Genomic DNA, 26,975 nt, shown 5'->3' with positions numbered 1-26,975 from the left:
AGAAATGTCAATGATCACCCTGTTCACCAATTGCGGCTTTTCCCTTCGAACAAATGCGGTGGCAGCATTTTTCGCATTTTACATATGATATTTATACATTTCATTACAACCACTGCTGCCGAAAAACCCTTGCACAGCCTACTACTTCCAACAAACAAAGCTAATTAACGCGATAATTCACTACAACGTCGAATCGGGGCACTCCTGTCCCCAAAACCAATACACCTCGGCAATTTATATCGTTCTCTTCTCCAAACTCCTTTCTCGATCATCGCGTAAACGATGATTTGCTGCGACCTTGAAGACCGGATTAATTTCGGCAACGTGTATAATTAACCAAAGACTCGTCTCGAATTTTTCGTATCCGCCATTTTAGGCGTACGACTTCGACGGCTCAGTGTAGCCGTCTTCCTTGTGTGGCCAATCCTAAACCTTCTTATGTCATTGTTGCGAGCTTCTTGAGCCTCTTCAGACATCATGCCAATTGGCAGTAGGCATGATTTACTTATTTCTATGAAATAATAATTTGTGCACTGTAAGGGGCATATAAAGCCAAGGATATAAATTTAAATATAAATCTTTCGTTTCGCGAACAAATTTTTCGAAATTTAGAAAATTAATGTTGTGACCCGAAGAAGGAGCAGATATAAAAAAATCGTTCAAGAAGTTCCTTATTAATGCGTTATTTTCGAGGTTTTTGTATAGTTTTTGAAGAAACGTCTACCCGTGTTACCATTATTTGTGGAGCCACTTCTGCTTTCCTAGAGTGCCCATTCGGTCCACCGTAAGGTGCTACAAAAATTGTGACAGCCAGCTTAGAAGATATTTGCAACTAATTTTTATCAGAATCCCTTCTATATAGTTTGAACTTAACGCAATAGGTAAACTAACCGGCATAGGAAATTGGTACTTAACACTAGATTTACGGAACCCGTCAAAATGACGGATTCTAATATTTTTAATTTACGAATATTGAGATTGTAAAGATGCGTCCATGAGGAATTATTCAACAAATTGATTCCTTTGGGTACATATCATTTTAAAAAGTGGCTGCAAATTTTGATAGATACATTCGTGTTATTTTTATAAAGTAATGTAAAATAGTCACTTCTAGTGCTCCGTAAACCTAGTGTTAAAAAATCTCTAAAAATTATTGTAAAGGACTTTATTAACGAACTTTGTGAACATTAATGTAAATATTTACTTATGTCAATATAGAAGCTTGAAGATTCATATGTATTGCTCTGACATAATTTTCTTTAGCAGAAATATAAACGTACGGTTTCGCCGTATTACGGTTCGGAGTTTTCACGTATTGATTTCGATACTTGTATCGCTATTAAATGAATTGCTATGGGTATAATTAGGCTCTGTAAACATTCCGAAAGAAGAATATGACTGTTCTCCACCTAAAATGGCCATTCGCGACACTGTGGGCCGGGCCGAGGTTAAATTCTCGAGGAGCAGGCTGGGATGGATACATACAGGAACGAAGCCGCGGTTAGGTGAAAAATGAATGGTTCCGCCGATTTTAGTCCCGCTTGTTTGCGTACGGTGTCGGTGCGGGATCCGGTCAGTTCACGATCGTGGCATTTGCCCGGTGTTGGCGAAGGAACCCGCCGCGTTGTAACCCTTCTCTCAGATGTGCCGTCGAGAGTGAAAGCGTAAGCATCGTTCGCGTGTTCACCCGGTTTCTGGAATTGCGCCTCGTGTTCCGCAACGAGGATCGCACTTACCGCGTGTGCGCCGTGTCATTATCGATCGCCTCGACGAAGATGCGACCGATCTACGGTGTCCTCGTGGTCCTTGCCATCGTAGCCGCGTCCTCGGCCGGAGATTTCGGTAAGAAAACCAAACACGTGGCCCCTACTCGATCACGTCAAATGGCATTTATTTATTTTACGAAGACCCGGACGAGGAACGTGTTCAATTTAGAAATCAGCGAACGTCTCTTATGGTAGGAACAATTTCATTCGTGTTTATATTTATATTGATAAAGTTCAATACCGTTCGATCGGTTTCAATGAAAGTTCGCGGTAGTATATTGACATAACATTTGCTTTGTCGTGGGAGAATATTGCGCGGAGAACGTAACTGAAAATTATGCAAGGAGAAAACTCTCACGGACTGTGATATCACTGTAAATCACCTACATAACGCGAACGCAGACAGTCGAGTGGAAATTTCGACGAAGTCGACCAAATCTGATTGAATTCGAATTTCGGTATTCTCATTAGAATTTCCACTTTCTCCTCGATGTGTACGTTCGTTTCACTTGCTGTCTCATTCGCGTGCTGCGTGTAATGATTACGTACAGGAAAATTGCTATCGCTTATTTACGACCTTCGTGGCATCCAACTAGGACATTACGTTTTAAATTCCTAAGTGGAAACCTGTCTCTCGTTTCACTGGAAATGGTTCCCAACCGTGTTTGTACATTAGCATTTTTTTTTGACGAGGTGGTAATCCAGGTTACGGATTCCCGTCGTCCCTGGGAGGGACTCTCGGACGCCCGAAGGGACGCACAGCGTCGCGAATGGCCATTTTAGTTTACTCAGCCTAATTATACCCATAATAATTCGTGTAATAGCGATACAAGTATCGAAATCAATACGTGAAAACTCTGAACCGTAATATGGCGAAATCGTACGTTTATATTTGTTATAAAGAAAACTATATCAGAGCAATACATATGAATCTTTAAGCTTCTATGCGCGATATTTTATATTAACATAAGTAAATATTCACATTAATGTTCACAAAGTTCGTCAATAAAGTCCTTTACAATAATTTTTAGAGATTTTTCAAGTACCAGTTTTCCATGCCGGTTAGTTGACTTTAATAGAGTAGAACTAGAAAATCACAAAAGATCCCATCTTGACATTTTTATTGCATTAAGTTCAAACTGTATAGAAGGGATTCCGATAAAAATTAGTTGCAAATATCTTCTAAGCTGGCTGTCACAATTTTTTAAAATCTTTGTAGCACCTTACGGTGGACCGAATGGGCATTTTAGGAAAGCAGGAGGAAATGGCTCCACAAATGATGGTAAAACGGCTAGACGTTCATTCAAAAACTTTACAAAAACTTCGAAAATAACAGGCATTAATGAGGAACTTCTTCATCGATTTTTTTTATATCTTATCTGCTCTTTCTTCAGGTCACAAAATTAATTTTCTAGAATGGCCATTCGCGACACTGTGGGACGGTTCGGGGGTCTCCAGGTATACCAATTAAATCCGTAACCAGCCTTAGGCTAATGGGAGGGGGGCCAGAATCTCGTAATTGAACGCCACTGGCCCCCTAACACTGCATCCCGAGTAACGTCCGAGTACTCCGTTACACTGAGAGAGAGAGAGAGAGAGAGAGAGAGAGAGAGAGGGTAATTTTTTCGCCTGGATTCGCGCTCCCTCCCCTGATCTGACGACATTGTGCCCAGGGCAGGAAAATCGGTGCCCGTACGGGCATACGGTGAACAGCTCTGCGTATGAACGAAATAAAGAAAGTTTCTTTCCGCTTTCAGAGGACCACTTCAAAGATTGCCATCCAAATGTGCCAGGCTTCGACGCGTGTATACGCGAAGCGTTGAACGCGATCCGGCCATACTTCAAAACCGGACTCTCCTCGTACAATGTGGCTCCATTCGACCCGTTCTTTGCCCGGGAGATCTCGGTCAAACGGGGAATGCAGAATTTCGGTTTCACTCTAACGCTGAGGAACGTTACCGAGAGCGGATGGACCGCCAGTAAAGTAACGAAATTCGTCAGTGACCTGCCACATCACAAGGTAAAACTCATTCTTCTCCGATCACTTCATTCGGTACCTGTCCCTCGCCGATTTCAACAAAATAAAATTCTTGTTTGATAACTACGAATAAAATACTCTTGCTGGTTGGTTCGCGGCAGATGGTGGCCTTCGGTAGCTATTTTGTTGCTTCTGCAGTGAAGCGTTTCTCTATATGTTTGTAACTTTCACTTGGACACACTTGAGATGTCTGGCTATAGAATGTAGAAATTCTAAAGTGGGGATAAAGTTTGTTTTTTAACGTAATTACTATTTGAAACGTTTCAATTTTCAGGTCGTCTATACTCAGAGCTTCCCCGAAAAATTTCTGTCGGGCATCTACGAGTTCAATGCGAACGTTTTCGGGTCCTCCGTTGCGAACAAGGGAAAATTCACGTTGGCCCTCTGTGAGTGAACATTGATTGTTTCCGGGGATTTCGTTCGCAAGTTCCTGCGACCTCTTTTCTCAGAATTTGTTCGTTTCAGATGATCTTGTTCAAACCACCACTGTCGTCAGGAGACCCGGGCAGAAGATCCAGGTTAACGTGGACGTGCAAACGATTCGAGATCTGAAGCTGCACGTGACAAACTTGCTCGCCGGCCATCAGATACTGGAAACCGTCCTCGACAAAATAATAAACGGCACTTGGCAACCGGGATTCCTGATAACCCGGCGACTGATTAATGATCTTGTCTCTACCGCCTTCACCGAAATATTCGGGACCGCGTTCCGCCATTTCCCATTCGAAAATATCATCAAACCAAAGCCGAGCGAAAGTTGAAATTCGTACAAGTGGCTCCTCGTGTGACAACGAAATTTGAACAATCATTTCCGTCTAGATATATTTTTGCAATTTTTGAGTGCTCAAGTGATAGGAAAATAATTTTTAAAGTATATCACGTATATGATAAAATATATATTTAAATATTATATTTGATCTAAATATACTATTTACATATATTATTAAATATATACATGATATTTGTAATGTTTAAGGTGATACAAATATCTAAAATTGTTCGATTGTCCGTTTGCGTTTTTTTTTTCAATGAGATGCTACATTTTTGTTCCCATAAAAAATGCAAACACATACGAACTGGAAATAATACTCATAGTGGCCTTGAATCGAGGTGACGAAGATACTCGACGATATTTTCGACAAATAATCAGGCAGTAACATGACGCAGGAATATTTTTCATTTGTATCACCATGATCTACGCCAGAAACGAAGACATTCTCACATTTTAAACATACTATTCAAATAGAAGCTGGTATGATAGTTGAATGTAAATATACGTGTACATATTAATTGTACATTGTAAAATATGTATGCCTTAGCAATCGCACACTAGCACAATTTTCCGGTATTTTTTTCTTTTCAAAGAATTGGCATTTTTGACGACTATTTGGTACCGATTTCGTAAAGGAATATTTTCTGTCCAGAAAATATCGTGCCTCGGAAGACTGTGAATACAAAAGAAAAATGATTTCCGTTTAAACTCTTGTACAAGCAACAAACATAGAATTTTTGTTTCATTTTCGATTGATGCTACCTGGCATTTTCGCGGGACATTTAGGTAGAGACAATCAGTGCGCTGCAACCAGAGGAGAACAGAAGGATTTCTTCTTCTCTTGAGATAGCTGCTTGCCTTGAGAAGCGCGCGGTCTCTGACCTCGCATTCTCATGGTGTACGAGCATGGTGTATCAACATCGGTGCATCGTTTCGCTCTTATCGATCGAAAAGATTTATAGCAACAGTCCGACCGCTCTTACTTGAACGAGCGAACCCTCTGTACAGGTATTGTTGTTCCAATTTAGCAAACAGGTGAACAGAAGATTCTGTCAAACCGATAACACATGTTAATCAAGTTCCATTGATTGCACATGCTGTTCGAACTACTCCGAGCGAACCAACACACCTACTCTATAACCAACACACCGCAGACATAACCCCTCGCCTTGTTGTATCGAGTTAAACTCGTGACGGGGAAATTAGAACAACGGTAATTAAGCAGGTGTGTTATTAATTTCGTCCAAACTGAAATAAAATTATATTTTTCGGTGATATTTAACCAATAGAGAAAATATAGACTTCCGGTAGATGTTACATGATGAAAATGTAATCGCTGGAACCGTAGCGTAAATCGTATCTAAGTTAACCATAAGCCTTCAGAACGAATTCGAGTTCTGCAAAAATATATTTCTGGAAATTCACCTTTTCTGCAAATCAAATTAATCTTGTGACTGATAAGTGAAGTAACGAAGTATCATTTTGTAGTTCCTTGTGATTTATTCACACCAGTGCTTTTACGTATGCAATGATATTTTTTTGTCAAAGTAGCTTAAGAAAATTTGTAGAAAAACTTGAGTTGCCAAAGGGTGAGTTTAGAAAAATGAAAAAGTGGTGAATTTCAAGTGCAAATTAAGCCTGTATCGGCGTAAGTTTTTGGATTGTGTACAGCGTGAAAAAGATTTTGTGTTACATTTGTTAAAATTTGTCATAGGACGGACATAGGACGAATAAAGTATTACCAAATATCTTAACCATTCTGTGCCTGTGCGTTTCGCGTATAACACGGTGTCAATGGAAGCATTTAACCGTTCGATATCCGTCGTAACGTTCAATCACGACCAAAATCGGTCGTGATCCGGACGAATTACTGTGCTGATTAACGGTGCTTAACATTCTTCGCTAAGCCCGTCGTGCGTCTCTGACGTCCACCTCTGACGTCCGCTTACTTTCGATCTACCCGTGTCAAATTTTTATTGCCAATTATCGAGTATTACGAAGGACGACGTGACACGAACGAAACGCATACGCAGCGGGTCCAAGAAGCGTTTGCACGCTAAATCTCCGATTCTCAAGAAATTCTCGAACTGTGATAATTTTCTGAATAGAAAAATAACAGTACAACAATAAACAATTTCACGCCAGATACTTTTGCAGACTGTCCATTTTTTCCTAGGACGTTTCATTACAGTTTTTCTCGCACATAAAGATATTTTTAGGGAGCATTGAGCAAAAGTTTAGGTTCTTTTCATTTTTTTTTCTATTACATAAAATTAGAAGATAATGGAGTTGTATAATATTGTCTGTTTGATTTGAAAAGTCAGACGTGGAAATTTTTCGATACTCCAACACCGGTTTCATTCTTGCCCGACGAAGAAACTTTCCAGTCGCTTGGACTTCATATAATTTTCAGTATCGTTATAGAGGTCAGTGGGCACCGGGTTCTTGTCATTTCGTTAGAAAGCGCAAAGAGCTCGAACAGAGTTGCTACTCGAACCCGTCACGAACCACGGCTATAAATTTCTTTTTTTCCTCGGTTCCCGTGGCTTCTAAATGGATTACATCAAGTCGGCGCAGAACACGATACCCGTTGATTATTTTCGCGGCTGACTTTCCCAAACTCGATCGCAATTCGCCCGCGACTTTCTTTCGCGATCGACACGGCACAGAACCGGCCTAGCTGAAAGCCTATTATCCTTCAACAATCCACTCTGTACAATAATTCACCAATCGTAATCTTACACTGAAATCGGTTATTGTTCAGTCAGGAGTTGTGCAGAATTACAATTGAATTACTCCAGCAATTATAATTGCAAAGTAATTGAATTACATTGTAACTCAATCGTATTGTAATTTATAATTCAGATCTTCGTTCAATTAAATTACAATGCAATTCGTAATTGCAGTGGAGTACAATTACAAAATACTTTGCAATTGAATTACATTAATTACGAATTACGAGCGGACTTGTGCAGATTTGCAATCGAATTACTCCAGGAATTATAATTGCAAAGTAATTGAATTACTCCAGGAATTATAATTGCAAAGTAATTGAATTGCATTGTAACTCAATCGTATTGTAATTTATAATTCAGATCTTCGTTCAATTAAATTACAATGTAATTCGTAATTGCAGTGGAGTACAATTACAAAATACTTTGCAATTAAATTACATTAATTACGAATTACGATCGGACTTGTGCAGATTTACAATTGAATTACCCCAGGAATTGTAATTGCAAAGTAATTGGATTACATTGTAATTCAATCATATACAGTGAAAAATATCTAACAACCACAAAACGTGTTCCACACGATGGCAACCGAAGAAAATATTTAGGCGGTTACGTTCAAGTGGATCGGTGTAAAAAGAAGAATAATTTTGGAACAGGAAGAGGAATAAAATACACGAAACGACCCTCGCGCTTCGACGTCTCTTTACGAGTTATTCTCATACATATGCAAAACCTTCATTTTTTTCTGTAGCATTATTTATCTAAGGTCCACTCGACTTTAATTTCCTGGTACTTATTGAATTCTAAATTCAGAGGAGGAATTGTGAATAGATCGATGAGCTCATTGAATACATTATTATCCTCACAGGTAGGGTCAACACATTCGAGCATCTTTACAATTTCAATAATGAAAAAATACACAGAGCCAGACCCCGGCCACGGTTTAGCGTTAAAACATACAAATTTCGTCCCTAACGCCGATGTACACGTCAGGCTGGGGGACGCCTAGAATCCGTGGCTGGATACCTGTGCCGGTGCCGTTCCTTTTCTTCGTGTTCGAGCCCCTGAAGGCATAGCGGGGGCAATGTCAAGGTGTTATAAGGCCTGACGCATCCCTGCCGGTCGGTCATTCCACGCGAAGAAATTCGATCGAGTCGCGACGACGTTCAACACGGAGGAACACGTAGAAGAGTATCATCGATCGCGATCCAGAATGACCTGGGCTAGCCTATTCTTGTGCGCGTGTGCATTGCTGATCAGTGCCGAGGCGGTCGGCAAGTACAAAGGCCTCGAGTTTCTGGAACCATGCTCCAGAAACGATCCTAATCTGGAGAGCTGCCTCGCGAGATCGGCGAACGTCCTCACCGAACATTTCCATCACGGTAAGAAGAAAGAGGCTTCTGAATCTTGAAACACGAAAATATTTCGAATTTCAAAAGTGAAATACTATTTTCGAATAGCATTCGATTCAAGCATTAAACGAAATAATATTTTCTTGTGGAAATATTTCAGTCTTTAATATTTTATCTCAAACTATTCAACCCATTTGTATATATACGCTCAATTCGCCTGGTCACTATCATTATTGCTGTTGGTCACTATCATTATTCGTTAGCTAAAAAATGGAAACGGAGGGTGTCGTTGGAGACGAAAGTAATTATTGAAATAAGTTCTTTCACTTGCGATCATTTTTGTACTTAAATATAATTTTTTGTATTTAAATACAACAAAAAAAAAAAAGTTTGGTGATAGAGGCCTTCTTTTCATATTTCCTTATAATGCAAACGGGTTAAAATTTGCCCTGCTAGTTTTACATACTGTAAAATGTTTAGGCTTCTGTGTAGGCTCTTGTATTTCTGGGGTGCGTAAAAGGGTTGGAAAGCAAAGCAAGCTCTAAAAACCTAAAGACCTCTGTCCAGTATTCGATCATAGAATTGTTATTATTTGTTCGTAACGAGCTCTGTAAGAGTAGAAGAACATTTCGTTTATAACACTAGGTTTACGGAGCACTAGAAGTGAATATTTTACATTACTTTATAATAATAAGAAATAAATTTGTTGAGTAATTCCACGTAGGTGGATCTTCGCAATCTGAATAATCGTAAATTAAAAATATTAGAATCCGTCATTTTGAAGGGGTCCCGTAAACCTAGTGTTAACGAAAGGAAGATTTGCTGCACGATTATTTTTCTCGCGCGTCGACGAGCAAACACTGTCCCCGTCTATAAAAGTGCAATTCAAGCGAGAAGCGGTCTTTGACGAAAGAAAAATACGGAAGTCGAAAGTAGAGGATCACCGATCGCCGGACCACGTGCGGTGTCGGTCGAAACGGAATAAAAAGGTGTTTGCGTCAAAGAAGCAGGTTATAACGGTGTATTCGAATGGTCACCCAGTGTCCTACATTCCTCGCGCTGCTCGCTGCAGACTGATGGAATAGGTTCAACGTTCTGACGCTGCCTGAATAAAACATCGAACGTGTGCGACCGACGAGAGACCGAATTTCGCACGATCTCTTTCTCCCCGACTGTCGACTTTTCTTTCTTTGCAGTGCGACAACAAAAAGATATTTAACATCAACAGTTAACCCTTAACGCTCCGACTTTTAATTCTGAATATCGACCGGCAACTCCAACTTATTCTCATCATACTTCGACTTGCAAGTTTTTAACTGTCAGATTTTAAATGCTACAATGATTACTCATCTCGGAAGTGATATAATTTTGAATACAATATTTATATTAATCGGTCGCACATCGGTGGTTCTTGAGAGGCACACTTAAGGGTTTTCATAACGCACCTCCCAAATTATGATTAATATTACCTCACTTTACAAAAATACTTGAGCTTGTTACAAATTACAGAGATGTTATAGACTGTGGATCTTTATTTTTCACTATTTTTTTATGGGGACTTTCACCAACTAATTCGTGGCATTTTTCTGACTAAAATGACACCAAACACGGCAGATTTTGAACTGTATTTAGTGCGTGGTCCGTGTTCACATAGCTGCCCTACACGATCTATGTCAGGCCCGGACAATTTTTTCCTACGACTCCCATCGATTCCCCCACCATCAACTGTTTTATGCTTTGCGAATATGTGCGTGTACATCTACACAGGAGTTTGGTGGGGGGACCCAGGAGTAGGGAGAGGAGTCGTCCGTGGCTCGCGAGTCGCGAGTTGCCCAGGCCCGATCTGTGTCACAGAACCGGCCCGAGGATTGGGCTTAGACTTTATACTGTGTAAGAAAATAGTAAAAAGATTTATATTTTGATTTTTTCAGGTCTGCCTCAGCTGGGCTACTCGGAAGTCGAGCCAATCATTTTAGACGAGCTGCACATCGCGCTAGGCGGCGGCTCGGACGGCTACAGAGCCCAGTTCAAGGACATTGCCGCGAAAGGAGTGTCCTCGCTGAGAGTAACAGGTTTGAGGGCTAGGCTGTCGGACGACGAAGTGCAATTGCAATTGGCTCTCAGCATTCCGAAAATCAGAGCGGCAGCCAAATACAGATCCAGTGGTACACTAATCCTGGTAAAAGCCAGCGGTGCTGGTGATTACTGGGGCGAGTACGGTGAGCAATCACAAATTCTAATACTGTTCACAGTTTTTACTTTCGTTACTGATGTCTGGGTGCAATTTAAAACAGTGAAAAGATTCAATTAAAAAATGTCGACAAACTATTCCCAACATGTTAACCTTTTGCACTCGAAGCTGTTTTAACTCGAAAACGAAACATTTCTTCTATATATCTTTTTACATGTTATACATACGAAAATGCTGCAATTTACTCGTACAATACTGAACTGTTTAGTAATTTAGTAAGTACAGACAAGTTTAATAATGTGAAAAATATTTTGAACAATGATGCAGCAATTTTTGATGCCGCCTTACAGTCGCCATTCGAGTGCTCAGGGTAAACATTATTAAGGAGGAAAATTAATTCGAGCTTCCGCAAATGATGCTTGAAAATATTATTTTGCATAAAAATCCGCAGAATAATCGTCGTATAATAATCGACGATATAATCGTCGACGTAGAGTCAGGTTGCATAATTAATGGCACGCGCTTTGAATCAGGTTAGAACGATTAGTTTACCAGGTGACGTACGATGAAAATTTTAGAAAAATTGCGTTTAGTCCGAATTGCGGAAAAAATTGTAAAAGTTTACATTTTTAGTCGAGTCCGTGACGAAAATTTAAAAAATGTGTTTTGTGGATAGAAATAAAAATGGTGATAATCGCCGAATAAAGGAATGATGGTGTGTGCCATTAATCGTGTGACTGACTGTATACCGTATATGACGTAGAATGAGGGTATCGGTGAAAGAATCTCGGCAACTATTTAGTTAAATTGAACATGAAAATTGAATTACTGGGATTCGAAAGGCACCGCGAGCTCAAGTGCCATGAAAACTGATTACGATACGCGCACGGCAGTTAATCATTGTAATAGAAGAGTGTGTGGTGGGCTTGGTGAAAAGCCACTGGTAAAAGTCAAGAGCGGCGTCGACTTTCACTGTCGACGCAATGCAAATTTGTTTTCAAAGAATTTCACATTTTATTTTCGCACCTGCAATGGCCGGTAAACTGTGACTGGCATACACGAATTTTAGTGCAGTCGAAGACACTTCCTGATCCGTGTAATTAGATTGTTCATCATATATTTACAATCAAAATTCTTGTAAATCGTACGAAGATTCTGTTTATGCAGTTAATTGATTTTTAACTTTCTCAGAAATCCCGTCTACCTTTCGCATCATAAGTTGAACCCTTAGAACTCGAATGGCGACTGTAAGGCGCCGCTAAAAATTTCTGACGTTAATAAAATTTGTTTATATTTAATAAATTACTATACACTTCGGTATTGTAATATTGCACCATTTTCGTATCTATAAAATGAAAAACAAAATATACACAGAAGGGAAACATTCTAGGTCGGAAGAATTGTTTCGTTTCGGAGTTAAAATACCTTCGAGTGTAAAGGGTTAACATTTGAGAATATTTTGCAACAAGGAATTTATCATTATTGGACTGTGGATTTTCATGCAAAATAAAAATTGTCCAAGTCTACTGCAAAAGTAGTTTCTAAACGCTAGAAAGAGTAGCGGTTTTTAAACTCATGTTTGTTTTCGAAAACAAAGCCGTGAATGGAAATATGTTATTTTTGTCGACTTACATCCATATTTTGAACGGTTGTACCACGATTTTCGTTACACCGTGTATACGGCAGACGCGGCGTTGAACCTTGTTAGTGAAAAAAGTGATTGAAGTATTAATTCGCCATTGCAGAGGGCGTCAAGGCCAAAGTTTTCATCCGAGCGAAGCCGTTCTTGGCCCAAGGTCGTCGTTACCTGAGGCTGCAGCAACTGAAGATGGACTTCAGCGTGCAGAACATCAGAATGGGCGTCGAAAACGTTCGCGACAGCAACTCTATAATACGTAAGCATTAAGGACAAAAAAACAACTAATTCCACAGTTTCTATTTTTCCTGTCTGGAAATAAAAATATACGGTTTTTGCCGAACGCCGGAAACATATTCTGTATAAATATGGTTCCGCTTAAAAATATTATCGTTTATATTCGCACGGACAGCCGAGCCGGCATCGTGTCGACATAAACTCCGTTAATTTATTATAATCTCCGAAGATTATGTATAATTCGATAAAAAGCTGATTCGATGATAAAGATGCAAATTACATCATACCTCGTCCCGGATTTAATTTTCTTTTTGTTGCTTTCAGTTGCTGCACTGAACCTGTTTATTAATACGAACAGTCAGGAATTGCTGAAAGAGATGAAACCTGATCTCAGACGGAAGTTGGTTCAAGTGATGACGACCTTCGTCGAGAAAATCTTCGCTCAAGTACCATACGACGCCTGGATCACCGATTAGGATTCCTGAAATGGCGTCTTGCCCGTCCGCGCGAACATCAATAACGATTCACACACACTCATGTATTGTGCTCTTGACAAAGAGGACGCTCCATTTTCATTCATAGAATTTCTGACGACTAGGTAGACTGTAACGATCGAAAGTGATAAAGGGTTCGTAATTATGTAAACTAGTGAGATAAGAAAATTTCGCCACTACGTTAAGGATAGATTAGCGTTAAAAAAATATTTGTTAAGAGTTTGAACGGTTCAAGATATGAAAAATACTGTCGAAAGAATAGGGGACACTAACTCGTATCACACTGCCTTTATATTTATATTTTTCTTTTTATTTCATTTTCGATTTTAATTTAATTCTATTTTTTAATTATCACAAAGTATCGCAGTATCTTGAGCTGCTATTTTGATGTCTATTGTTTATGGTATTTTTCAAACGGACGTTTCATAGGGTAAGGGACCCAATTGCTGTGGGGCTACCAATTACTGTGCCTATATTAATTATGCTTTAAAAACAAGTATAATTAGGATAGACACAGTAATTGGTACCCCTACAGTAATCGACTCCCTTACCCTAGGATTCGAATAATTATTGACTAATTGAAGAGCTCGAATGCGACGAGTTGTGCAAGCATGTTCGAAATTTTGTTATTTAATGTTTATTCTCTCGCGCCAAGAATGTCTTTTACAACTTCTCTTATGTTCGTTCTTCAATTTATGCGACGCCTTGCTACATTTTCGTAAAAGTTCATCCGATTATGTAGTTGTTTCTAGCTTTGTACCATCCGACGTTAAGTATTATATTTAACGCCGTCAGTAATCCTGTAGATATATGCTCGACAATGAAAATAGAATATTTATATACAATGTTTACCATTTCAGATATTTGCGATGATATCTTTTTTTTTTTTATAAAAAACACTTCCCTCACTTCAGATCCGGTCCGCAATATTAATATACATGAGGTCTGACGTCAAAAGCTAATAAGTCTCGTTAAAGTTTTCCTACTTTGCCAATCGCATTGACATTACTATGATCAACTTGGCTTACAGAACTCTCAACGAGACTGGGTAAAAATGTTTAAACGATTCGTCTCGATTACCGAGCCGTTGCTCGTGAGAAACGTGAAATATGGCGTCGGAACTCCTTCGGACGAATGATCGTTGATCTTCACTCCGATCCTTTCGTGTTCCTTGCGTAATAATAATTACATTATATCACCGATCATATTTTGTGACTCTTATTAGCCCGACAGGTGAGATGGCGGCTGCCACTGTGAAATGGACAAACCTATCAAGTCCCCGGAAGCACGATCCTCGAGTATTCTTCATTATTCCTCGCGACATTTCTGTTTTATATCTTCCGTTTTAATTATATTCTTCCGTGGAAGAATCCTCGAATGAAGTAAAAAACAATTTTCGTTAATTGTCTACATTAACAATTTCCCACTGATTTGGTCGAGTCCGAAACACGGTCTCAAGATCATGCCAAATTCACCAGTTGGATTCCAGTCGCATTTAGTATAACGAATATTAAACTATATTCCGAATTATTGATAAAAATTAGGAAGATGTCCACCATATTGAAATCATATTTCTGTTCGAATAAAAATTCAGTATTGTAATCGACATAGTGTTCGTTTTGGGACCTGATTCAGATCTATTTTTCCTACAATGAATTTTACAATCGTGTAAATGATCAGTCAGTTACAACGTATTGAAAATTCATTTGATAATTAACTGATAGCCGTGGAAGCAACAGCCCAGATAGCACAGGGACGACTTTTAGACGTCTTAGAGGCGTTCATAAATGTTAATTAACATAAAATAAATTTAAATGAATAAAGCAATATTTTATTGTTATTGTTACTATTTATTATAACATTCAAAGTATACATTAAAATTAAAATTAAACATTACAATTAAACATTACAATTGAAACTTCTAAAAAAATAAAACGTCTCGAAAAAGGCGTCTTAAAGACGTTTTATTTCAGACGTAAAAACGACGTCTTTTTAGGACGGAAGACTTTCAGACAATGGACGTAAAAAAGACGTCTTTAAGACGTCGCGTGCTATCTGGGAGTGTTACATACAATTAATTCAAGCAATTAGTCAGAGGAGCGGTCGGGTTAGATTTATAGGCAATATGTGGTAATATTTATGAATCTTGATTAAGTGATAAAAAAATTGGATACACCTTGAAATTACGTTAGTACATACATATTCCATGTGCGGGAAAGCGTGTATGAAAGTGTCGCGCAGCAGGCTGAATCCGATTTTTATTGTTTATTGCTTTCAACTGAGTAAGGATACCGATTTTTGATGGAAATACAATTTTGTTATGATTCATAATCTTCAGTTCTCTTCGGAGCTAAAATTTGGATTTACCATTCGCTGAGCGGATATATTTGGACAAGAATTAGCTCTAAATCAAATTGCAATTATTCCGCAGCAATGAACAGAAATTAGAAAGCAATAAATCAGTGTGACACTGTGCAGAACACACAGCACACTGGGCACCAGGAAGCTGGGAAATTTTGCATCAGGAAAACTCGAATGTATGAATTTCAATTCGAACCAAGATCAAGAATTCCAGGTGGAGTTGCGGAAAAATCAGTTACCGTTAGCGATCGATAAAATTGTATGCCACGCTTTTATCTAGATCTTGTAAGAAAAAAAGAAAATGAAATATCCAGTCGACTGTACGTCACTACACGAACTAACGGGGCCTCGATGATGATGATGGGCGAAGTTCGACACCGTGACCCTGTCCTTCGAGTGTTGTGAACCACCATGGCCGCCGCCGCATGGCTTTTCGTACGCTCGCGTCGTTTTCTTCGAAGAAGAAGAAGAAGAGAAAAAAAAAAAACAAAAAAAATCGTTAGACGTCAGTGGAAAGACTTGGGACACGCTGTTGGAATAATGGATGGCAACGATCCTTCCTGTTTCTCAGCGATGGGGCTGCGGCTCCATCTTGTTCCATGAATTTTTACAAATTCCCGCAATTCTTTGCGGATTCGAAATTTGTTCATTTCCCACTATCAATACTGCAAGCACGCATTCGCGAAGAATTATTCAACAGATTTCTTTGAGCGCATATTGCGATAAAAATGGCTGAAAAACTGAATATTTCGTTATTTTTATAAAGCAGTGTAAAATTTCATTGCTTTTTCGAATTACACCTACTCGTCTTTGTCGTAAATAAAATCCGTAATCTAATGATAAGTTACCGCGAAAAAATGGCGAAACGGTCGGTTTAATATTGTACATTTACCGCAATTCTAAAAATTCATTTGTGGAGAGTAATGGAATAAAAATGCGTGGATCGAGAAACTCAAGGTCCACGTGAACCGGGCATCGGTTCCGATCTAACTCGGATCTACTCGACGAAATTATTCACGGTCCCCTCCCATATACAGCCGGCGTGTTTTTACGTTATTATCATTTTCATGGACAAACACAACTAAGTGTATTTGCGTGTATCTTCGCCGGAGATTCGTTCGATTGAGTAATCAGGAATGAAAAAAAAAGGTCGTGTTATTTCTCGGTGAAAAAGTATCGGAACCATCAACACGGAAATGGGCACCATGAAAATATCGGATGGATTCGTACGGTGTTCTTACGGTCGTGAGGGTGTACGTGTGCTCACGTACACGAGGAGCGTACACTGTAAACGTCAGCGTGGCATATGTCATCGGCAACGATCACACACACGGAATTCAAGATTCCACACTGGTTGATCTGGTCGCTCCAGAGAGCGTCGGACAACAATGAGAGAACGACCAGAGAGGGGATGCAACGAACAACTATAAGGACTTGGGGCTGGCCTCTGCTCCATCCACTTCTACGCCATCGTCCGCTGCTGACCAAAATACAGCAGATCCACCGAACCGATATCGGCTTCGATCCTTAACGATCCGTTCGATCATCTCGAAGACATGAAGATCACAGGATTAATCCTAGCGGCCGTCTTCACTGTCGCTTTTGCGCGAGATCTGCGTGAGTATAAATTTATCGGTCCCATTTTTCATAAAAAGAAAATCGTCAAATTATTTCCATGTCTCCGCAGACAGGCAGCAAAGTAGACTTCGGCCTCTCTAGTATTTCAACATTATCGTTAGGTCACCTTGCGCCTATTTATCCTTTAGCAGATCGTGATTTATTAGGGATCCGCGGTAGAGCGACCATTGATTTATCTACCGCGCGTGCTGTACGGGATCAATTAGCGGTTTTGTTCGAGATCATGCGAATTCATTTTCAACGTTTGAAAGGATTTCGTTGAAAAGAAGCACGCATTGCTCGTCTCTTGTCCACGCGTTGAAATCACCGACACGTGCCTAATCTCGGTGCGAGAATTTTTTAATTTCGATTTCGGGCTTGTCATTTGTGATACTGTATTTCATAAAAATATTATTAACCACAAGGTTTCGACATCTTTATTTTATTTTCTTCTAGTTGAGGTACCGTATGTTTTTGTAACATTGACTTTACAATACAATTTTTTAACTTGAAAATCAATTTTCAGTACAGTCTATTGAATAAACTAGATTTTATTAGGATGAACGACGACATACAGCGTCGATTTTACTAATGATTATGTAGCGAAGGGAAAAATTATATATTCTATATTACATATTAATATGTTATCGCGGTAGAAGGGAATGAATAACTAGGATCCTTATGCAAATTAAAAGTAATGTTCAATTCTATACATAGTCCATTTTCCGGTGTTACTAACGAACAATTATTACACACAGCCGAGTTTCTTCACGTCTGCAAGCGGAACGATCCGCAATTAGGCGACTGTATCAAAGCGAGCGTGGAGAACGTGAAGCCATACTTATTGCGCGGAGTTCCGGAGTATAAACTTCCATCCCTGGAGCCGTTGAAATTAAAAGAGCTGGTCTCAACGTCGGGGAACAACCTTAACCTGAAGCTGAAGAACGTCGACGTGTACGGCGCCAGTAATTTCTCCGTGACTAAAATAAGGTAATTTATGAAACCATCAAAACCATAAAAGATTTGAAATTGAAAACTAAAGAAAAAATTAATTATACCAAAATTTTTGCTACTTGAGTTAATTGGGTAGGTCCCCAAATAGTATTAGCCCGGGGCCCCAAAATTAACGATCCGCCGCTGCGCAGGCCGTATCCTTTCCTCGATCTCGTTGAAATTTAAACTCGTCCTCTTAATTTTAGCTTTCCGCATACTAAATATACCTGTCGTTGAAACCTTTAACGCGTCGCGTGTTTTTTTAAAAATTGTTTTTTCTTTATTAATATCCTTTTCCTTGGCTCCGTCCAGCCTCAAGCAAACTCGAAAGCGAAAAAAGTCGTTTGGTTAATTACCATAGATTGCGCAACTTGCAAATTTGTACGTTACAAATTTGCATCCCGACGTTATGCACAACTTCCGAGTCTACATTTCATACGAGTCGGAGCCGGCTTGAACAAAACTGTCTCATAAATTTAAGTTGAGTCGAGCGCTACGTCATATTAAGCGGATAATAACCGCATAATCAGCACAGCAATGAGCGACCTACCTTGACGTGATGCTCACTGCCGAAAGTGTCACGTTTAGCTGACAAGCCTTGCCACGATAGTGGATAATAAATTCAGTCTTTGACTATAATATAAAATATGAAGGTGGCATATTTTTACAATGTTTAAGTGCCAAAAATCAATCCCAGAGATTCTCACAAAATCAGAGTAATTCAATTAATGAACCCTTTTAAATTCTACCGATCCTAATAAAATTCGGTTTATCTGGATATGTCACAATAAAAACGAATGTCCAAACCTAGTCAAAAATCACTGTCAGTCATATGCGACTGTCGTGGCAGTTAACGTTAATAATTAATATTTTATTATATGTAGAAATATTTGTCTATATCTGGGGTGAAAAAGTAATAAGTTATTGTGCTTGGGACTCATTGTTGCGTGTAGGTTGATTAAATTTTCCTGTTGTAATCATATAAATTTTAGCATGTAATCTTCGCGTTTTCATAACACCTAATTAGTCAAATGGAGAACGTTAATATTCTGAATTATCATGAAACGTGCACATTCCGCAGGAGCGTTTTTTTTTAATATTTCAGTTTATAATTCATAGCAGTTTGCCATTGCTCGTTTGTATGTCACCTTCTAATTGTACAGGAGAATTCTATTATATAAAGGGTAAATGAATCGCCTGTGGAAGTCAACGAACGACATCGTGCTCATAAAACAAATCGCGATGGTAGACGGCTAGATCCTGTTAGTATTCCTCGATCACGCGAAGTAATGGCCGTGACACGAACTCTTTAAACACGAGATGGCACGCGCGATACGCGCGTTACGAGAAGCGTGGTCTGCGGGCCCGGTAAAGTTGTCGGACGGAAACGACAAATTCCACGATGGACGTCCATTAAACAATTTCTGTGGTCCAAGTGATTTCCGCCAATGTTAGCCAAGTATCTCTTTAAGGCAGTCAAAAATCCTCATCGTCCGATTTGAACCGGAAATGGCTCGTTCGGTAGCTTACCAAGAACGTACCCTTTCTACCAAGTTTCAGCCCCATACCTCCTCTACCAGGGGTAGTTACGGGGTGCAAAGGAAAATCCAGTTTCCGTCCCATTTTCCCCATTTAATCGCATTTAAAAATCCAAAAAAAAAATCTGACACGTTCAGCATATAGAATCACATACTCGCGAATTTTTTCCGATTTTTCAGTTGCAAACTCTGGTTGTAAAAAATGAAAAACTAGAAAATATTCAAGAAAACACAGATTTCAGTGCGACAACCTTGGAAATTAATTTAATAATAAGATATTCTCATCGACGATATCTTTAATTTTTTCATATTTTTAGCCGAGGTGCGTCACTGTTGAAAAAAATGAAAACCAATTTTTTCTAGTAGAAGGGTCTACTAGAAAAGTCCTTGGCCCTAGGCTGTAGACTTTCAAATATTATGAGACAATCGCCGGTAGATAATGTGTGAAGACAACACTGAAATCGAAAGGTCAACCCGTACAGTCCGCGCAAATATATTAAACAGTTGTACTTAATAAATGATTAAAAGCGAACCGAGCAGTTGCTGATGTATATCATTGCTATGTTAACGTTGGTTCTGGTGGTAAGATAATTAAATTTTCTTTGTTTCTGCACAGGGCCAACATCGACACGTTGCGTTTCGTGATCGAATTGGACTTGCCGAACCTCGCATTGGAGGGTGACTACGAAATCGACGGAAAAGTGATCCTCTTGAGACTTCAGGGATCGGGGCCGGTGTTCGGTAACTTCACGAACTGCAAAGCAAAAGTGAAGCTGCAGGCTGCGACGACGAAAGGCAAGGATGGTCAAAATTTGGTAAACATAGTCGACTTCAAGACAAGAATCGCGGTTGGCAGTGGACATCTGAAGCTGAACAACCTGTTTGGCGGCGATCCTGCTCTCGGTGAGGCAGTCAATGTAGCGATCAACAGTAATTTCGACGCATTCATCAAGGAGATACAGCCATCCCTTGAGAGCGCCATCTCTGACACGTTCCTGCAGATCGCCAACAGCATCCTCACGCAGTTCTCCTACGAAACGCTTTTCCCCTTGTCGTAAAAGAGTTTTCTTACGAAGCACCGAGAACAAGAATTAATGTAATGCACCTTTTGGGTCATTGCAAAAGTTTCTAACAGACAGGGTTGTCCCGGTAACAGTGAGATTGCATCGAATAAATGGCATACAGGGTGTCCCAAAAATGTATTTCCTTGAACGGGGTGCTTTCCGAGGTCATTTGAAGTAACTTTTTCCTTTGCGAAAATCTTTCGCTCCGATTGGTCCGCGATTTTCGCTAATAACTCCTTAACGAAGCCACGCAGAAGATTTTCGCAAGAAAGAAAAAGTTACTTCGAATCGCCTCAGGAATCGCTGACCTCAACGCAAAGTGTTTGCAAAAAAGTCATATGCCACCAGAACGTTGGCAAACAGTCGTAGAAAACGATGGCAACTGTTTCATCGACTGATCGTAACATTTCTTGTAACAAAGAGCAAACTAATGATAAACCGAAAATCGTGTCAAGACTTTTGCAAAGACCCAACAAGTTCGAGAGTCAACGAAAGGGTATCTACATAGCATTATTAGCAATTAAGGCTTGTTATTTTTTAATCGATCGACGTCGAATAGTATGTTGTGTGTTATGAGAGAATGTTCCTACGTAAATCGCCCCGAAAATCGTAAAAAAAATGTTTGACGATGTTTAAGGAAAATATGTAATAATTTTGTAAAATCGGTATTAGTAGGTATAAAAATATAGTTTTATTATAGATCAGATATAAAAATTTATTTGTGGTACGTATATATATGTATATATTCTCTTTGAAACAAGTTTGGAGGGAAAGTGATCGTATTTGGAGGGCGACAAAAGTTTCTGTGGATCAAGGTCATCTCAAGGTCATATTTTTTGAGATTATACGAACCGTAATGACCTACCTTTTGCATCGTGTATCGATAGAGTGTCAAATAGTTAATTTAATAGTTATATATCGACATTTTCCTGGATTTCGAACTGTTTTCTCTTTACACAGTGATTTTTCCGGATTTGCTTCGACGACGGTGGATAAATGTTTTTTAATTACTCGTTTAAGGTCGCACGCACCTACTACGATTATTAGTGACCACGCGGGAGATACAACAGCAGTTCCCAATAATTTTTCAAGTGATTATTCTCGATCCGGGAATAGTTCGTCGTAAGGGTAACGCTGGCAGAGGTTATTGGCCATCTGAAGACATTTCTCGGAAATTGCACTTTCGATATTGGGCCCGCTGGTTTCGATAATTTCCTTGTGACTGTTGCCGAATGCCTGGTTGATTGCTTCCTGTATAGTCTTGTCGAAGTTCCGAGATTCCAGCTTCGATTTAAAATCTTTGATGTCGAGTTTCGTCGTCATCGACGAGAAGTACATGTATTTCTTGCCTTTACGTTCGACCAGCTGGTAGTTCATTCTTACTTTCGCGCCTACGTTGCCTGCAACAGAGATTAAAATGTTAGCGTTGTTTATATCTGTTTTCTGTAATCCAGAAAATTGTACAATCCAAAGCAGAGCTGTTCAGCGTCTGCCGTGAACATGACGTCGAGCGTGATTTGATTCGCCTTTCTCGAACAAACGCAAAACGAAGTTTCGAATGAAACTTACTCGAAGTCAAAGTGATCGGTCCTTCGCCCTCGATCGGTACCAAAATTCTCGCGGAGACTTTGTAATCCGCGTTCATTTTGATCTCTGCAAAATGGAGATCTAAGTCGACCTGCTGTTTCTCCAGATCCATGTGAAGGGAATTAATATGATAACTCGGAAGGCCGAAGACTTTGATGTTCATTCCGTAAGCTTTGAAGTTTGGCAAGTCGGCGAGCTTCACTTTCTCCATAATGAACGGTTCCGATGGCGGAATGTTCAATTCCGGAATACCATTGCGAAGTGTGCCCGCCAAATCATTCACGCTGTTGATTATGCACTGGTCCAGATTAGGGTTCCTTATGCCACATATGTGCAAATACGATGCTGAAAACCAATAGCACAATGTAAGAACAAAATCATTAATATTTTTCCAATAATGCAGATTAAACTTTGGGTCTAGCCGGATTAGAGTAGTGAAATATCAGCCGATTTTTTTCAGACCGGAAATGGCTCTCTACCAAGTTTCAACCCCGTATCTCTTCCGTAAGGGTAGTTACGGGGTGCAAAGGAAAACCCAGTTTCTCCCCCATTTTCCCCATTTAATCGCATTTAAAAATTCCTCAAAAAATCTGACATATTCAGCATATCATACCACATATCCGGGAATTTTTTCCGATTTTTTAGTTGCAAACTCTGGTTGTAAAAAATGGAAAACCAGAAAATATTCAGGAAAAGATTTCGTCCTGAAGCTTAAGAGCGACCGCCATTTTCGACTTTTTTGCTACGAGAACCTAAGTTATCCTTGATTTTTTCTAGCAAATTAAAAATATTAAAACGCGTAATTTTGACCCAAACTATCGAAAAAGAACTTCTAGGTTCTTCGACGGTCCTAATAATCGTTTATAAGTTCAAATCGCGTGAGAAGTCCTTCCGTGTTTCACGGCCTTGCCGATCTTAATCACCGATGATTATTCATACGATGCGCATAAATCAATCGGCGACGAACAAGGCTGAGTAATCGATAGTCGTATTCGTATAGTGAACATTAGCCAAGTATTTAATGAAACTGTACAATTTAATTATTTACTATTTGCTGGTAACACCGTTCAACACATATTTTCACTCGCTGTATAAATTTTTAAGTTCTCCTAGAAAAGTTTTGAGTAGAAAGAAGTACAAACTGCTTCTTGGGACAGAAACCTTGCGTTACGAGATAAAACACAAATTGATTCCTCCGTTTGTCAGTGTTGCAAATGAAAACTACTTGGTAGATCATTGTAGCGATTTATTCTGGTCCAGTTCCAACAATTTCTTCGAGGTAGGGGTCTCGTGCGATTGACTAAAATTGTACTCACGAAGTTCGGCACTGGCGAGTCCCGCGGCAGCCGCGAGCAGCAACAATACCTTGAGGAACATCGTTGCGGAAATCACGCTGCAGAACGAATCTTCTTTCAGATGGTTCTAGGCGGAAACATTGATTCACCTGCACGAGATCGAGACTGATCCTCGTGCATCTCGAGTGCTTGTATATATAGCTTCGAGGATAACAGTGTGCTGTAGCAAGAACAATATTGAATCATCTTAGTACATGGTCGCGATCGTAGAATCTGATCTTCGAGACCCCTCTCCCCCTTGTCATTATCAATTCGTCGTGGAAGGGGAAGCCTCTTGGGATTCGATGAAAATGTCAGATTTATTCAATATTTTTTTAACAAGTTTTTCCGACCGTGTCGCGCAGCTCGCGCGACGAAAACTGTGATATAGATAGATCATTTACACACAATTAAATGCTTCTAGTTATTACACTACATTCTAACATTACGTGCCGTTTTGAAGCACAGAAAATTGCAGATGGAAATTCCAGCGTGACGAGTTACCAATCTTTTTTTCGTTTTATTATTATAGTCCTTTTTATTATTGCTCCTCCCCTTTTATTCTCATATTTATCAAAACAATTACTTATGTTCTACCGTTTGTTAATACTAGAAATACGACTACCAAAGTGTATGATTTTTTATTTTGCACCTATTAAATTACTATTAAATTACTAATTCTAAAACTAAATTTTTCTTCCGTCTTAGAATAATTTCATTTCATTCATACGAAACTGATCCGATTTCCACATATAATATTTAAGTGTTTAGCAATCTATTGAATACAAATTTTGTAATGTAACAAATATTTTTTGATATTTTTTGTAATTTCTTTGAAATAATGCCACAACAATTTTTAGTGGCGCTTCAGAGTCACCACACGAGTTAAAACAAAGTGTAAAACGTCTTTTTTTTCAAATGGTTTTACGTCGCATCAACTGCTAGGTTGTTTCGTTCTCGTTATGCAAAAGAATTTCTTTTCAAATCTCTAAAACCAGTCGCCGGCAAATTCTTTCGGTTCCAGTTCTGTTGCATGTTTTATTCCGCGGCACATCGGTGCCGGCCGCGCATACATGATCCACTTCCTGCGTAATTTTCCCACTTTATATACACTTGTAAACAAAGAATATTATCTCAATCGTGAATAATTGCTGCACGTGTTAACCGACAAAAAAAACTGGTTTCCGTGATCGAGGCACGGCCATTTTTAGAATCGATCGAACTCGAACTCGCACACCTTGTAACGCAATTATTTTATTATTTATCGCAGCCGTTAGGATCGCTTTCTTTGCAAGGATCGTGAAAGGACACTCTTGGTCTTGTTTTTCTCAAAAAGGAATCGCCACGTCATCCAACACGGTTGAGCCAGTTCGATGTTTTGCGACACGGACTCAGACGTAGCAAGGTTAATTGTTGAACTTGAATTTATTGAAAACAACTGCTGGAATGTAGAACATTTTTGAAAACCGCACTATTAAAATAAAATGAAATTCTGAAATAAAGAAATATCGAATACTATTTGAAATTGCTGTTACTTCAAACAAATCAATATTATTTTTATCTTCAAGTAACAGTGTTGCAATTACGGTGCGAAATAAATAAATTAATTATTTCTTACTTTTGAAATAAAATTTCCCCAGATGCGGAACATTGGAAATTAATGCTACCTGTCCTTTTGTTTTCTGGGTATATTTTTGCACCGTAGCCTTTTGTTAGTTGTGTAGTTTCGTGTAGTTGTGTGTGCCGTTTTGTTAGTTCTGTAGTTTCCAGGATTATACACTTTTCTTTCCCGGAGATAAGAAGGATATAACAGTGCCAGGCAAAAAAGCAGTTTGCGTTACGTAAACCAATGACAAGATTGGCAGACACATGCGTCATTAATGTCGTTCAGCACTTTTGCTCTGTATTAGGCTGCGGTGTTGGAATTTATACAATATCAAGTTTACCCACCAGTGCACGGGTCAGAAGTATTCACTCTTTTCTGTTGACATTGCTTCCGAAAACTCGGAACTGTTCATGCGTACCGCCATTGTTGCTACATTGCGTGAAACTACCGCCAATAGAATAAAAATTTTTAGGTCCGCAGTGAACACGCGAGTCTCTCAAGCGTATTTTAATATTGATTTTAATATTATTTTAATATTAATAGTAAATCTGCGCAAGTCTGATCGTAATTCGTAATTAATGTAATTTAATTACAAAGTGTTTTGTAATTGTACTTCATTGCAATTACGAATTGCATTGTAATTTAATTGAACGAAGATCCGAATTATAAATTACAATATGATTGAATTACTTTGCAATTATAATTCCTGGAGTAATTCAATTGTAATTCTGCTCAACTCTGGTTATAGAATAGTCTGGCCTGCATTTCATTGAATAAATTGTTTATTACGAGAAGAAAAAGAGGAAAAGAATTACAAGTTACAAGAACCTTTCGAGAAGCGAACCCGTCGACGTTCGATCGACGAATGAGCCGGTCGGTGCATTTTGTTACGGTACTGTTTGGGGGTGAGGGTGGGGAGGGGGGTAGTTTGTCGTAGAACGCGTCTCTTACAACTTTCGCTACACTTAATGGTATCGTAAAAATTGCGGAAATTGGCGCGGGCAAGTTTTTGCTTGCACCGAATCTACTACGAGCTAGACCGTAAGAATGTTGACTTCGTAGATCATGAGAATTAGCTGTCGTTCTTTCGTAACGTTCATCATTTTTCGCGGCTTTCTCCGAGCGGAGCCCGAGCAACCGCATTTTCTACAAGATCGACGGACCGTCAACATTAGTCATAACGATGCTCCGCAATACTTAAATTACCTATTCGTGCGAATTGTAACGTATTCGAAGAACGGTCAAATTTAGATTCCTAAGATAATGCATTTCCCCCAGAGGCTTACAAGTATTCGTAACTTATGCAATTGTAGTTTATGCTGTAGTTTATGCAGAATAAAAATTATCTAAATCGATCACAAGAGGCAGGGACCAAGCAAAAATTGCAGACTAAATTCTTTTGATCTTAATTTACCTACATTAAGGTGTCCAAAATGGATTCATAGTTCACAATTGTTCATAATTGAGTTGGCATCGAATAAGCCATATTTACATAGAGGAAATATTGCTGAAATAATTATACTTTCAGGACTGTCGTGTACAATGCTTTGTACTATTTATTTGCAACAAAGTATTGTTAGATCTTGAGGATTAGAAATTGTTTATTTCCAAGGTAAGGCAAGTGAAAATGATGGTGCCATTTCGCGGTTTTCTG

The 26,975-nt window shown here is 39.2% G+C and overlaps 4 protein-coding genes across 4 annotated transcripts; 3 read left to right on the top strand and 1 right to left on the bottom strand.

Annotated features, from left to right (window-relative positions):
• The first annotated feature begins 1,576 nt into the window (after nt 1-1,576).
• Nucleotides 1,577-4,892, top strand: Jhbp16 (Juvenile hormone binding protein 16). Its single transcript, XM_076788682.1, has 4 exons — nt 1,577-1,842; nt 3,524-3,786; nt 4,079-4,190; nt 4,270-4,892. The coding sequence occupies exons 1-4, from the start codon at nt 1,776-1,778 to the stop codon at nt 4,563-4,565; spliced, it is 738 nt and encodes a 245-aa protein (XP_076644797.1). The 5' UTR covers nt 1,577-1,775; the 3' UTR covers nt 4,566-4,892.
• A 3,503-nt stretch (nt 4,893-8,395) lies between these two features.
• Nucleotides 8,396-14,163, top strand: Jhbp2 (Juvenile hormone binding protein 2). Its single transcript, XM_076788699.1, is given in 4 exon segments — nt 8,396-8,693; nt 10,595-10,882; nt 12,600-12,749; nt 13,052-14,163. Coding segments are annotated over 4 exon segments (888 nt in total). The 3' UTR covers nt 13,204-14,163.
• A 2,877-nt stretch (nt 14,164-17,040) lies between these two features.
• LOC143354534 (circadian clock-controlled protein daywake) lies at nt 17,041-21,508 on the top strand. The gene is made up of 3 exons (XM_076788707.1): nt 17,041-17,199; nt 17,958-18,189; nt 20,347-21,508. Exons 1-3 carry the CDS (start codon nt 17,139-17,141, stop codon nt 20,786-20,788), a joined length of 735 nt encoding a protein of 244 aa, XP_076644822.1. The 5' UTR covers nt 17,041-17,138; the 3' UTR covers nt 20,789-21,508.
• Nucleotides 21,463-23,864, bottom strand: LOC143354535 (uncharacterized). Its single transcript, XM_076788708.1, has 3 exons — nt 23,698-23,864; nt 22,364-22,726; nt 21,463-22,194 (listed from the first exon to the last, which is right to left on the bottom strand). Exons 1-3 carry the CDS (start codon nt 23,756-23,758, stop codon nt 21,890-21,892), a joined length of 729 nt encoding a protein of 242 aa, XP_076644823.1. The 5' UTR covers nt 23,759-23,864; the 3' UTR covers nt 21,463-21,889.
• Between the last annotated feature and the right edge of the window lie 3,111 nt (nt 23,865-26,975).

The sequence above is a fragment of the Halictus rubicundus genome, chromosome 5, assembly GCF_050948215.1.
Source record: "Halictus rubicundus isolate RS-2024b chromosome 5, iyHalRubi1_principal, whole genome shotgun sequence".
NCBI lineage: Eukaryota > Metazoa > Arthropoda > Insecta > Hymenoptera > Halictidae > Halictus > Halictus rubicundus.
This window is presented reverse-complemented; position numbering and strand designations above follow the sequence as displayed.